The 13955-nt window shown below is 52.9% G+C and overlaps 5 protein-coding genes across 5 annotated transcripts; 2 read left to right on the forward strand and 3 right to left on the reverse strand.

The window, feature by feature from the left end:
• Positions 1–60: 60 nt before the first annotated feature.
• On the reverse strand, positions 61–721 carry ACET3X_009286 (uncharacterized protein). Its single transcript, XM_069455464.1, has 3 exons — positions 565–721; positions 359–465; positions 61–304 (listed from the first exon to the last, which is right to left on the reverse strand). Exons 1-3 carry the CDS (start codon positions 645–647, stop codon positions 213–215), a joined length of 282 nt encoding a protein of 93 aa, XP_069303363.1. The 5' UTR covers positions 648–721; the 3' UTR covers positions 61–212.
• A 219-nt stretch (positions 722–940) lies between these two features.
• ACET3X_009287 (uncharacterized protein) lies at positions 941–1567 on the forward strand (the record flags this gene model as incomplete). The annotated part of the gene is made up of 2 exons (XM_069455465.1): positions 941–1098; positions 1243–1567. 2 exons carry the CDS (start codon positions 941–943, stop codon positions 1565–1567), a joined length of 483 nt encoding a protein of 160 aa, XP_069303364.1.
• Positions 1568–4894: 3327 nt separating this feature from the next.
• Positions 4895–7987, reverse strand: ACET3X_009288 (uncharacterized protein; the record flags this gene model as incomplete). The annotated part of the gene is made up of 2 exons (XM_069455466.1): positions 4895–7741; positions 7838–7987. 2 exons carry the CDS (start codon positions 7985–7987, stop codon positions 4895–4897), a joined length of 2997 nt encoding a protein of 998 aa, XP_069303365.1.
• Positions 7988–8950: 963 nt separating this feature from the next.
• ACET3X_009289 (uncharacterized protein) lies at positions 8951–9842 on the forward strand (the record flags this gene model as incomplete). Its single annotated transcript, XM_069455467.1, has 2 exons — positions 8951–9569; positions 9625–9842. 2 exons carry the CDS (start codon positions 8951–8953, stop codon positions 9840–9842), a joined length of 837 nt encoding a protein of 278 aa, XP_069303366.1.
• Positions 9843–12219: 2377 nt separating this feature from the next.
• ACET3X_009290 (uncharacterized protein) lies at positions 12220–13696 on the reverse strand (the record flags this gene model as incomplete). The annotated part of the gene is made up of 3 exons (XM_069455469.1): positions 12220–12306; positions 12438–12796; positions 12844–13696. The coding sequence occupies 3 exons, from the start codon at positions 13694–13696 to the stop codon at positions 12220–12222; spliced, it is 1299 nt and encodes a 432-aa protein (XP_069303367.1).
• Between the last annotated feature and the right edge of the window lie 259 nt (positions 13697–13955).

A 13955-nucleotide genomic window follows, 5' to 3' on the forward strand; every position in this document is an offset into this window, starting at 1 on the left:
GGCGATTGAGCAGTTTATATGGTAGGTATGAAGATGGGATGAGGACGGTGAATGGTGAAATGTCACTTGAGGTGAAAGGGGATGTGCTCGAAGACATCCAGTTTGGGCTATACAGAAGCTATTGTGCTGCGCTCTATTGAGTTGGTTGCATGCCCTTGCCTGTTCCCCTGCGGCTATTGTCTTATTCCCTTGTTCTCTTTCTGTGTATATACTCATGCGCCCTTTTGTACAAGGTCCGCGACTTGCTGTTCGATGCTCTTGTCGTCCAGGCCCTTTAGTGATAGCTTCCTCTCCTTTCCAAAGTCTGTTCCAGATAATTAGCACCATCCCTCTTGTGTCGTTCCCAGGTTTGACGCACCGAATCGCGCATATACGGTGGGCTGGGTGCCGCTGGCTTCTCGGATCATGATGGGAATGGATGGGTTGGCCTTCTTCATGGCGGGGTAGCTTCGTGTGAGGAAGTTCCTGTATGTTCCATCAGCCCAGCTCGTTCCATGCCACTTCCTCTGCTCTTGTGCATTGCTCTGCGCATGGTGTTGTGCTCCTCACTTGGGTGTCGCATACCTTGTGGCGGCGCTGTGCTCGCTGGTCTGGCAGAACAAGAACCTCAGCTCCTTGAGGCCGTTTCCAAATGCTTTTGACGCCATTGTGAGGACCGTTAACGGGGTGTGAGGGTATCAATCGGTGTCTGTCGTCACCCGCGCAGCAGCGACATTCAATGTTCGTCGGAAGCTGCCAGGAACGCGCCTTGCCCCTTCCAGCCTGGCCAACCGGAGCCACCCCATCGTAGTTCCGGATTTATCATTCACCAACGCTTGAGCCCGACATCGCGACCGCACGCACACGACAATCGTCCCGCACTTCACCTTCACTCCGGACGCCTCAATTCGTCTCTCACTCGGATCGCCAACTCGGAGAGTAAAGGACAAAGACCGCGATCATGTCGTTCCGCCCGGGCTCCCGTATCTTCAGCTCCTTCCGACCCTTCTTCCAGCGCGCAAATGCCCGCCGACATGCCAACACAGCCGCCGGCGCTGAGCCTGCTGGCTTCCAAAAGTTCTGGAACAGCCCCATTGGACCCAAGACTGTCCACTTCTGGTACGCTTCCTCGACATGACCTCTGTCTTCCTACGCGATGCGCTGCAGCTCCCCGCTTTGTCCGGAGCGCATCCGCAGCAGCATACACACATAGAGGCCCAAAACGGCCATTGTTGAGCTACAAAATCGCTAATACTATTACAGGGCCCCAGTAATGAAATGGGGCATGGTCCTCGCCGGTGCCTCTGACTTCTCCCGCCCCGCCGAATCTCTCTCCTTCACCCAAAACTTCGCTCTCATGTGCACAGGCGCCATCTGGACACGATGGTGCTTCGTCATCCGCCCCAAGAACATTGCCTTGGCTGGTGTCAACTTCCTCGTCTTCTGCGTTGGTGCTACACAGGTCGGCCGTATCTACGCCTACAACCAGAGTCTGAAGGGCACCGAGGGTCAGGCCAAGGGCGAGATGCAGGATCTCAAGCACACTGCCGAGAAGGCTGAGCAGAAGGCTGAGAAGGCTCTGAAGTAGATTGTGGATGCAAAAAGATGACGAGGTCGAGGTGGAAGGTGGGCTTGGAGCTGGAACCCTGGACGTTGAGCACGGGCAGACTCGAATATGGGAGGAGCTGGATGTACATCTACCATGGAATCATGTCAGAGCATATACGCCGGCATGATGTAGTCGTGACTACTTCTTTGCTTTGACTAGTAAAGAAATTACACAATCAGATCCTGTCGACGCCCACAAGCTCTGTGTACACAATTTCCTACTGGACTTCATGTGCTGTCCCACATCCTCGCCACAAGTACCGATCCTATGATTCAGAAACCTGGTACATGCAGCATAGACTATAACATGCTCTAACGATCAAGGACCTTGAAGACATCATGATATAAAAAAAAGTTGTACGACGCGATCGTCACTGATTATGCAGGGAGGACCCCACCTACACTATGCTACCAAACGAAGCGTTTCCCTGGACACTAAGCTTTCAAAGGCTTAATGCCCTCTCCATCCGTAACTAGATTTGCACTCCACTACACCAACTTGCCTTGCAAATCCCAATACGCACGGATGCATATTCTTACCTGTTCTAAGCCGATATCCCATACTTCCTCAACATTCGCTGCTTCCTCGATCATGTCCAAAGTCCTCCGCACTCTAGAGATCAAAAAACCTTGGACCAAAAGGACGAACCCCTACTGGATGCAGGCTCCTCGTTGCTATTGTCACCTTCGGGCGGTTCGAGTCGTGCAAGAGCAATGTGTAGGTCAGCGGCATGTTGGCGGAGCATGCCATCTTGCTCCTGGGGTGCTATCGCAGGGGGCTCGGTGATGAGCCCTGTAGATGCATCTTGATTGGGAGTACGTCTAACGAGCATAAGGGTTTTGACAAGCTCTGCAGCGCGGGGTCGGGGTACGATCTCTGGCATGCTGATGAGGTCTTCCAGGGATGGTCTGGGCTCCATGGGCTCGGGTCGCTTGCGTCTGAAGAGTCGTCTGAAGCTAAAACTCTTCTTCTTAGATATCATACGCATAGGCCATGGGCGTGGAGATGTTGGATGTGGTGTGTCCGCAGTCTGCTCAGATAGTGCAGTTGTTGGGCGCAGAGTATCCGCGTTATTCTCGTTGAAGATCTCCCAGATGTGCATCGTGAATGGCTCGTCTTTCAGCAGAGTCGGTGTGGTATTTCGAGCTGGTACCACGTCGTCTTTGGCGTCTAATCCTGCGCTCGCAAACGTGATCATCGAGCCGGCATCGTCGTCGTCTTTAGTGTCTGATCCGACGCTCGCATATGTGATCATCGAGGCAGCATCGTCGTCTTCATCGTCGGAAAAGTTCATATCCCCGGCTGTCGTCGTAATCCACCAGGGCGTTGAATCGTCGTCAGCCGGGGTGCATGGATCGTCGTCTGCGAGACTGCTGCCTGAACTCCGCCTGGAACGTTCTCCGCCAGATTCACTACCCTCTTCTATTGTGCTCACGGCTGGCGAACCGCCACCGCAGAACTTCAAGGTTGGCCGAACTCGCACTCTCCAGACCCGGATTTTCATCACAGAATCCACTTGAATTCGCTTACGACAGCGAAAGCAAAGTCCGATTCTAGTTCGAGCAACGGTAATATATTCGGCCACCTCAGCTCCACAGAAAGGACAGAGTACACGGTCCAATCTTGTGTAATAACAGTATCTAAGTTTATATCTCATTCGTTTCGTGGGTTTGGGCATGATGGGCATGTGATGAGTGGGACAGTGTATCTTTCAGTGAACAAGTAGCTCCGCCTTCGACTGGAGTGGCTACGAGGTGAACGTTGCGAGCGAATGCTTAACAGTAATAGTAGCCGTTATTGAATGCTGAGACCGATTTGGAAGTGTAAAGACTGCGCTGTGTCTTGTTAGCAGAGCCCTAGATTGCGGCCATGCTCTGATATAATACCTCTGATAATCGTAGTAGATGAAACTTGATGCGGAGAGATGATAGCGATGGTGCTGTAGTGATAGTGATACGGTGGGAGTTGAGCGGATTGTCGTTTTGTGGGTGTACAGCAGACGGGCGGACAGACAGTAGTCATCGGGGCGAGGAGCATGGCAGCATGCACGTGCTGTGAATTCTTGGTAGTCTTATTGGCAAGTGCTCCATATCGTCTCGTCATTCATTCAAGGTAGTCGATCCTCTCTATCGTGTGTGCTCATGGCACCTTCCAATTCTTGACCCAAGTACCCTTCTTTTACTCATGTGCGCAATGCCAAACTTCGGTTCCCGTCTTCTGGTTCTAATGTGACTCACAGACAAGTGGCGAGCCACTCATGACCATCAAAATCCATAACATGCCTCAATAGAGTAATATCCGTCTAATGAGAGACATCGTGAACCCACAGTGGCCCCTCCCTGCCGTTCCCCGTCCCCTTCGACTACTCTCTATTAGGCGCAAATCTTAGAACAATCGGTACAGCAATCTCCACATGCGTTCCCACAGCTATTACAGCAATCGCCCAAGCAGCTTCCTATGCTGGCAAAACATGCGACGATTGCCTCGATGCACCAGGGTCCCGCTAATGTGCAGTCGAGCCGCTGAATGCATCGCGTACAGCAGTCTTTTGGTTCATTCTGCTCCGTCGTAAACTCTTCCGTATCGGGCTTAACTGGAGTGTAGTTCATCGTGCTTGGATTTGAAGAAATTGGCTCAGGGTGTGGAGGAGTTTGGTAGTAGGTGGTAGGTGGTAGGTGCTGAACGAGACTCCGTGTAGGATGATGTAAGAACAAGTGAATTTGTAAGACAGGCGAGCTTATAAGAGTGGAACAAAGACGTATATCGATAACGAATGGAGCTAGGGCCTATCTCAAGGGATTTGACACGTCGCAGAGTTCTTTTTGATCGCGTTATGAGAGAGATACACGACGTTCAATTTTCGACCCGCGACGTTTGAACGCGCTTCGCGTGAGGCCACCCACGGACACACAGCTCCTCCGGCTAGTGGCACGTGGCTGTAAGGACCACCAATTTAGTTAATTGAACGGACAGCCTGAAGAAACTACACAGCCTCTGTACGCGGTGTTCGCGTCAAATTAGTATAAGCCCTTGAGAAGTGGTTATCGCGGCAGGCCTGAAAGTTTTACACATGCTATTCCTGTTTTGTGCTGTTCTCAAACTAATATGGGATGTGGCAACTCAGAACGCTCAATGCAAATTAACAATAGTATTCATTCACGATTTGGGTATCATGTGTACGCGCCCGCTGTAATCGCCAGTAGCAAAACTAATCAGCATCTCCCCACAGAGGAGGAAATGTAACAATTTAAGAAAGGTGGCAAGATTTTCCAACGCTGACAGACCTGAACACACCATTGTGCCTCTCTACACCCGGATTACGATGTTGATACCCAAGCCTCTAGCTTCTCGAATGGAGCAAGCCAAGCAAGTGCGTCCTACACCACTCACGATGGCGTGCAGGCCCTTCTCCGCACACCAGGCTCGTGCGAGCAACTGAAGATCTGATGAAGCCCGAGCATCAAGTACGAGCACGGATTTCTTGCTATTCTTAATCATCTCTTCTGTTTCACTGTCGTTGCTTTGTGAAAGATCGAGTAAACGCTCCGTAGATTTGGACGTGTGGAGCTCGAATGGCAGTAGGAAGTCAGGGTCCAGGATATCAGTGACTGGCACCATCTTATAGGTGTATGACTTGTGTAGAGGATGCGCGTTCATGGGCTTGCTGCTAGTTGCAAGCATTTCGGCTTCTGGTCCAGTGGGTGGCTCGTACATGCGCTTCGGTGCAATATCTGCAGCGTCTGGAGGATGTGATAGGAGTGGCTCAAAGCCATGGCTGTTGCGGCGTGATAATGTCACGCTATGTCTTGAGGAAGATCGAGAAATATTTCCGGTGACCGAACGTCTCAAGACTTTGGGGCGATGAGTCAACGAGGGGGGTGCAGATGCTGCAGTGGTGCAAGGGAAGGACGTGATGAACTGGACGTCGTATGTCAGAGTGAGGGTGTGGCTCACTGCGCCGGAGACAAAAGTCATCGATGGGGCATGGACCTCGTCTTCAATTGGTGGGCCTGTCAAGCTATCTCCATCGATGAGGTCCGTATTGATTGGAACCAGTTCCCACTCCAAAAAGGCGATGGAAGAAGTTGGAGATGAGTCAAGATCTTGAGGGAGCACAAAGTCCTCCGATCTCGATGTTGCCAGAGCGTCAACCGGCACAGTAGCTGAGTCTTGAGCGACCATGTCCACGCCGTCTCTTACTCGCAAGCGGTTTTCGTGTGGAAGGATTTCGCTGTGAATTGAGTACCAGCGCTCGCTAGGACTGTCGGGTACCTTTGGGCACGAGATCCAGCCCATGCACTCTGTGGAGCCTTTGACGCAGGCCAGAATACGCCCAACGACAGAGGTCTTGCTCCAGAACGTTCTGTCACCAAAGGTAAACCCGCCGTACAGGTTCGCCGATTCCCCTAGGTTGGCAATGGCAGTGCTGTCGTTCTCAAGCAGTGTCGATACGAGGAAATGTGAGATGGCTTCTCCGGGAAGGATAAGACCAGTCAGATATGACCGACTGAGCCATCCGCCAATATTGAAGTTTGAGTTGGCATGGCTCTCGGGAACTGTAGCGATGGGAGACAGCGGCATGCGCAAGGCGCGAGAGTTGTTACGATTCAGGGCAGGCTTCCCAACATGGCCAAAGTAGCTGTCTAGCTGATGACCAGAGGCGAGTGGTGTTTGCAACGGCGTTCCGTACACGCTAATACCAGAAGGAGTGGACAAGTCAAGCAACCTTCCGCTGGGGGATGATGGTGTGGTGTCTTCCGCCTTGTCTTGCTCTCCAAGCTTGCGGGCCAGATCCGTCGAGACTGCGTCAATGTTGGGCCACTGAAGTGCCTTGGCGAAGTGAAGCAGGCCAGAAAGTTGTTGGGATTGATGTTGTGGAAGTATGACGAGGTCTGACTGCGGCATCTCTGCGTGAGCGCCTTGGCCTAGCAGTGAAAGCAGTCCGCGCAACTTGGGTTTGGGTGAAGCTGGCGCATCGCTGCCCCTCATGATGACAATGTTGTCGAGAAAGGTTCGCGCTAGAACCAAATCCCAATCAACCTTTTTCGTCTTGATCTTGAGAAGTCCTTGGATGTCCTTTGCGTCAATCCGCAGCCGGACCTGGGCGTCGGCTGCATCGGCGTTGGTGAAGGCATCCAGTCGGAGCAACAGCTCACATGCCAAGGTGATTTGTAGCAGCAAAATCTCGCGCTCCGTCCACATTGGCTGAGTTTCGTGTTCGGGTGTTGGCTCAGACTCACTCCACAACAATTGCCCCAGTCTTATCCTCCACTCAACGAGACTGAAATCATACCAGACACCCTTCAACGCCAAGACCCTGATTAGAGCAGCGATTTGTGTCTGCAATCCAGTGGGGTCATCTGTAGAGTCGTCGTAGCCCGGTGGGGTAAGAAACTTGGTGAAGAGGTTTGCGTAGAGGTCTCCAGCGCTCTGGTTGTTCAGGATGGTCATGGGTTCTGGGCTGTCTTGGAAGGCTTCGTACATGTCCTGAAACTCTATCAAGCGGTCGTATATCAAGCTCAATTCGACTGGACGGATACCCAGACGTTCAGGGGATGTTTGTAGTGCTTCCTTGTTCTTGACCGACTCGAAGGAATCGTTGCTTGACTGAGACTGCTCCAACTCACTAGCCAGAGTGTCAGACTTGGGCAGCTCGAGGAAATGCGAGAAGCCAATGGTGCCTGGTTCGACACCCTGAGCACTGAGCATGCTTGGTATCTCGACGACATCTACCCAATATCCGTTGTACTGTTTCGCAGTGTCTGGTAGCAGCCGGGTCTTGGGCGCATGGTCGTGGAGGGTGGCAGCTGAAAAGGCAAGCTCGGCTAGAGGCAGTGTGTCGGTTGCTTCTTTTGGGGCCGTGTCAGTGTTCCAAGGATAGGAGACTGTTGGTGTGTAGCGGCAGTCTGTCTTGGTGACGCCAAACTGAGGGGCTCCGGCGAAGAGGGTACGGAGCTGGCCCTCAGTGAGGGGTTCGACCTTGTGAGGCATGGTTTCCTGCGGCGGTGTTGGTACGCGATCTTGCTCTGCCTCGTCGACAGGAGACATATTGCCATGGTCGACTGGGGGGCTTGGTTGCTCTTGAGTTGCTACAGGGCATGTTTGCTCGGGTGGGGGCTGTGGGGTGGGCTTTTCTTGGGTGGGCGCCATTATCTATAGGAAGAAGTTTGGGATTAGCTTCCTCATGGTCAAGCTGGTATGGCAAGGACGAGAGGGGGAAAGAGCATGTAGAAAGAGCGATGGACTTACAGGAGGAGCAGCTACCTGGTCGTGTCGCTGCTGCGGTTGCCTTTGCTTCCAGGACCTGAAGAACTTGAGGACCCTCTGTCTCTTGCTGCCCTTTCTCAGCAGCGTTCCCGCATTCTCGTCAACCATGTCGTGGTGCAGTCTTCGCAGCATCCTGGCGGCCTGCAGCAGGGCAGGGTAGGCGAGGCATGGCCGCGGACATTATAAGGGGATAAGGGACATCAACAGAGCTCAGCAGGCTGGGCGCGACACACGGCTGCACACATGCACACAGGCACGTCAAACATGGCAGCTATCCCTGCATGACAGGTGCGCGAGCCCCTCTGGTCGATGGTTGGTACGAGGTTGCAGCTGCTCCCTGTCCCGCATCAGTCAGGGCGATCAGCTGGGATGACGTCCAGCGTATCGCGCCGACATGCATGGGGCCAGCCCACCTGCCACCACTCTAGCTGCAGCCGCAAGCCCGCCAGACGGACTGCCTTTTCACCTTTCTTCTCCCCAATCACGCCACTTGGCTCTGCACGACAACCAGCAGAGCCGCCAAAAGTCACAGCAACGTGCGTTTGCACTATTGAATCAACGTCGTCTAGAGGCCGTTGCCTATGACGCTATGCCGGTCCGCTCGCCTCCAGGTTCCAAGTCTGTGAACTGGCCCGTGCCAAGCTTCTAGAACAAGGAACCGGCCTGCTCATTTCCGCACGCCTAATCTTATCGCCTATCCGACCAACAACATCCTGCATCGCATACGTCGGCCATTTCGACTCTTCTGTGCCATTCCATCCTATGCAATGTCGAGTGTGCAGGCCCTCGCTCTGCCTTTGTTGCACAACACCAATGATTGAACAGCAAAAGTACATTTTCACAATTCGCACAACTCGCACAATCAATGTCTCCACATGTCTCCATTTCATCCCTCACAGCAGTACCAGTTGCTGAGACGGTCGTCTTGCCAATCACGGCATCTATGCTTTGACCCCGCATCTTGCAGACGTTACAACATCACTTCCCCGTTCACCGGCTTCACGCTAGTGGAAACAATGGATTGTCGTCACTCAACAACACGATTCATGATACCGTCGACGCCAAACCCCGTTCAATCAGGCCCTCAACTTCAGCATGCGACTCCTCGATGACGCGCAAAGTGTGGCCGGCAAGTTTGGGCGGGAAGCGACACGACATATTGGATTCGCTGCGGCCGAGACTTGGAAGTACGGTAGCATTCTGGGTCAAGACGTAGTAGAGCGAGCGGCTCCATTCTCCGCGGACGCCAGGAAGGCTTTGAGCGCCCTCGGCAGAGAAGTGGGCAGCCACGCTGCTCCCATTGCCAACAGTGCCTCGAGGCATGCGATCTTACTTGCCCGGTCCGCTTTCAACAACGCCAATCAACATCTACCTCAGCATCCTGGTGAGAAGCTCCACAAAGACATCGACTGGAACTTCATCGAGGATTTTGGACAAGACATGGCAAAGCGACTAGGCAGCACAGCAGACGACTTCTGGCAGAAGACGAGCAGTGGTCATCTCCTCGAAGACATTGGCCAGGCCACTTTACCCAAGATCGACTTCACCCAGGAAGACCTCTCAGGGTTCAGCGAGAGGCTCAAGGAATGGATCGTCTCCAACCCTAAGCAGTTCACCACCTTGCTGGCTTGCATCGCTTCGGGGCCCATCGTCGCCGTCATCACACCCACAATGCTGGGGCTCGTGGGCTTTACACCTATCGGTATCGCTGCTGGTACGCACAGGCCACCTACACTTGTCTCCCAACCAGTTTCTGATATATGATCTAGGCTCTTTGGCTTCTGCTTTCCAGGCTAGCGTTGGACCCATCGCTGCAGGTAGCGCTTTCGCCGTCCTTACTAGTGCCGGAATGGGTGGGTATGGGCTTGGGATTGTCCAGGCGATCGCTATAAGCTCAGCCCTAACTGGAACGTGTGGTACTGCAGCTGTAGCATTCTTGGAGGCGGTCAAGGCAGACGAGCAGTGTAGAAAAGAGAAGATGGAGTAGGCAACCATGTCAAAACACCCAACAAGATCAAGACGAAGATCTTTTCAGCATACAACTCTGGAATCTGTCCTAGGATAAAGGGAAGAATAGTCCACAACCGACCGACCGATCGTCGTGCATCTCCTTCTACGCGTATCTTGTCCCAACTACTTTGCCTGTCCCATCCATTTCCACATCGGCCCTGCTTCCATCATGAAGCTCATACACCTAGATCATAGTCAGCTCTGGATTCGACATCATAATCCTACGTTGACGTCTCCACGTACCGGTTCTTGATGCTGCATCTCTGCTACTGCATATACATTCCCACCATCCTTGTCATCCTGTTTCTCGACGCTTTCTGGTTGCTTCTCTTCAACGTCAATTTTGCTTCGATTCCGCCTCTTTCGGATCAGCATAGCCGCGATCAGACCAATTAAAGCCGCACCACCAACACCAACACCTACCCCAACGCCGACATTGCGGCCTGTGTGCGACGTCTCCTTCTCGCTCGTTCCGTCCCCTTCGGTTTGGCCAGACTGATCTGTCACTGCAGACGTTGATGCAGACGGCGATGAAGACGTCGGCGTTGTTTCCGCATTCGTGGACCCACCCGCAGAAGTGGGCTCTGATAACGTACCGGAAGAAGCCAGCATCGATACCACACTCGAAGCGCCCGCCTGCGCATCTTCTCCAAGTCGCTGTGGAATCCTGATTTTCTTCGTCGTCGACGAACCAGTAGTCGATATCGACGAGGAACTACAACATTCGTTGCTGTCTCCACAACACCAAAACTCCGATGTAGGCGTCCCGTCACACGGCGTCATCTGCGCACTGTCATTCGCAAGATCGCCATCTTTGCAAACATTGATGCATCCTTCCCAGTCCTGATTCGCACAATTTACTCTGTAGAAATGTGTCCATTCTGGCACTTCTTGTCCCTGCACACTGCTAAAGCCTCTATTCTGGCAAAGCCCGTTCGGCAGGCATTCATCCGCCGTAGGGCCATTTTTGACATCGCCACCCGGTGGATTGGGCCATGCGGACTGGCAGCATGTATAGTAGAGCGGATCGGAGACGGACGAGGAACAGCGCGACGTTCCAGAGTCGAGGTGCTCGGTGCCGTTTGGGAGGAAGCAGGTAGCAATGCTGGACGGGAGTGAAATTAGGACGAGAAAAGACGCCAAAGATATGGATGGCTGCGAAAGCATCGTGGGTATCGTGACAGACGTCAGAGTGGTTACGTTTGGTGTTTTTTGACGACGGATGAAGCCACAAGTGGACGGGGACGCGATAAAGACAAGCGACCCGGACAGCCTAAAACCACCACGACCCTTCCTACATTTAATCGTGTTTGAGACGACTCAACCTTGCACGTGTGGATGATTCCTTCACTAGCGTTGGGGACGGTGTGCTGTGTTCTCCATTTTACCATTGGCTCTACGATTCAGGAGTGGCTGGACATTGTGGTTTAGGCATCCCGCAATGTCCGCACGTCCCCTTGTGGTAATTTACAGCCGATCCAACGGCTCCAGCCGTTTTTTCCGGTGGATGACCAGGCACCCAGGTTAAAGATTGAATGTAGTTTGGAAACTGTATGCGAATGAAAAAGGAGTGTGAAAAGACTACAAACTACATATCAGAGGAAAATTGAACGAAGGAATGGGTATCTCGAGCTACGGTAATGAAAGACGGAAAACATACTACATCGCCTGCGAAAGGAAAGTGCCAATTTTTAGCGAGGGATTTACAAATTCCAAACACATGCGATACTCAGGTCTGCCGACTGAGCAAGAACTCAACCGCCCGATCGACCCTCAATCCATCGCCAAGATCTGTCATTCTTAGCGCCTCTCTCGCCTGGTCAGCCGTGAACCCCATTTCCACGATTCGATAAATCGCTTTGTCTGCCGTGTTCTCATGGCTTCGAGATCCAAAGATGTGGTGCTGTTGCTCGTATTGTTGGAAGGCTACGCTTCGGGAACTGGAGCTTCCAGAGGACTGACTACCTTGACGCACGTGGTGCTCGCGGTAAGGCAATGACATGGGATGAGGTCGGAATGCGGGGTGAGGCGGGCCGGGCGGTTCTGAAAGAGGATGGTGGAGTGGGTCTTCAAGAATAGAAGGCATCGAGGTGCCCGTACTATAGCAATGCCAGTCACGACTGCTTGGTACCGTTGAGGAGGAGGGAGAGGGTAGAAGGGGTTGAGCAAACATACGGCGGGGTGGAGAGCCCACGCTTGATACACTGCCCGTTGTGTACAGATCACGGTTACTCTGTACCGTTGATGCTGAAGGCGAGGGGAGAAGAGGCTGGGCTACTGTCCGGCGTGGCGGCAACGGTGGCCGCTCTTCACTAGATGGTAGACTCGAAATAACACTACGTCGATCATGGTTGCTAGGGACCGTCGAGGGCGGCGGTGTTGGAAGCAGCGGCTGAGCAACGGTTCGATGAGGCGGTGAAGATGTTCTGTCCGATGTCGACCTGGAAGCGGGAAGAGGTACAGATGTTGCTACATCCTCTGCAGAAGCTGATCTCAAGGCCGGAACATGAGTGATGATTTCGTTTCCTGGGCCTAGCGGCGGAGGAGGCGGTCGTGTCAAATTTCGAATCACAGTATCCCACTCTGACATGGGCCTTTCCTGGGACATGCGGATCATCGGCCGAGGCTCATCGCTGTTCTTGCGATGCTGTAGCTCGTGTATATGTTTCTGGATACGAATCTTGGACTGCTGGCGCTGTACATCGCGAATAGATATTTTGGCGTATTTGTGCGCAATCCTGTCTTCGTACACGCGTCGAGCCGCTTCTTTCAGGAAATGTTGTCGGGTCCCATCAAGCACAGGGGACTTCCAATTCACCCATCCATTCTCAGCTGCGATGGTAAAGGCTCTGGGATCTGAAGGATGATATGGGCCGGTGAGCTTAGCAACAGTAGCAAGGCCAAAGGTAAGAAGGTAGTAGATCCACTCATCTGGTCTGGTTAGCAAGTTCCGTGATACGTTCATGGGGTAGACGAACTAAGCATCATCTCTTCGCCATCAATATCGCCACCTCGGATATCGGTGTTCTCGTAGATGCCAGCTTGTCGAGCCTGGACGGTGCGGCCCTCGAAATTCTGCAGCAGAACCGAGAGGCAGGTCCATAATTCCATCATATCAAAGAGTTGTTCAGCAGTCAAACCCCCTGGGTTCCCTTGTCCAAAGCACTCCGGTGCACCGACCAATGTGTCGCTTATGAAATCTGTGCTCATGATGCTGAAGGTGCAGGTCGCTTGGTGCACCAGTGTACCACCATTGAGCCAATCCATCTGGGCAGTGATGTCTTCTTCACGTCCTTTTCCTGAGCCAAATATCTTGCAGAACGTCCAGATGCGCCATAGAGCGTCATCAACTCTGGCCGACTCGGTTGGACATGCACTCATAAGCGCAGCCGATATTTCTGGTCGAACGAAGGACTGACACTTCTCCAAGATCTCTGACTTGATGGTACGGATGACTTGAATGTCTCGTTTCTGAAGCTTGAGATATGACGTGGGAGTGTATTCCTCTTCAGGTCGTGTCATCTCCAGGTCTTCTGCATGTAAATGATCGTGTCTGGGAAAGGCAATTTCCCTGAATTCCCAGGCGGGTGGCGACATCGTCCGCAGTGTAGATTTGATGAGGTCGAGTTCATGGCGTTTGAACACACGATAAAAGCCTTGATTAACGAGAGCCGCAGCAAAGAGATCGTTGAAGTGGTCCAGGTGATGGAAAATATTGAGGATAACCTTCTCAGCTCCGGCAGGTGTGATAGTCGGCTTGGCGTCGTGTGTCACAATAGGCGCCGGGGAGAATACTAGATCCACACTTGATCTTTTAAACTGGGGAATCATGAGGGTTAGTGCTGTGCTCGATCGGGAGCACTGTTGCATCATCTGCGAAGCGACGTGACTATGTGGCAGGCGGTCAATTCCAATTGTCTTCCTGGCAGCCGATTGTCGCCTGCTAGATTTGCGAGGGACGACTGGGGGTGGAGTGTCAGGTAGTAGGACATCAGCCGAGTCTATCCAGGGCTGGCTCTTAGTATCATTCGATTTCCCGCCCTCAGCTGGAAGTTCATGTACGCCCTGCTGGAAAGGGTTGCTTTCTGCA

The sequence above is a fragment of the Alternaria dauci genome, chromosome 9 (genome assembly GCF_042100115.1).
Source record: "Alternaria dauci strain A2016 chromosome 9, whole genome shotgun sequence".
NCBI classification, from domain to species: domain Eukaryota; kingdom Fungi; phylum Ascomycota; class Dothideomycetes; order Pleosporales; family Pleosporaceae; genus Alternaria; species Alternaria dauci.

What these genes read in the sequence shown, in the direction of transcription:
- ACET3X_009286 (XM_069455464.1), bottom strand. Translation starts at nt 647, where the DNA reads ATGGCGTCAAAAGCATTTGGAAACGGCCTCAAGGAGCTGAGGTTCTTG. An exon ending in GAGCACAGCGCCGCCACAAG is followed by an intron (nt 466 to 564) that starts GTATGCGACACC and finishes TGGAACATACAG; the next exon opens with GAACTTCCTCACACGAAGCT. An exon ending in CACCGTATATGCGCGATTCG is followed by an intron (nt 305 to 358) that starts GTGCGTCAAACC and finishes TATCTGGAACAG; the next exon opens with ACTTTGGAAAGGAGAGGAAG.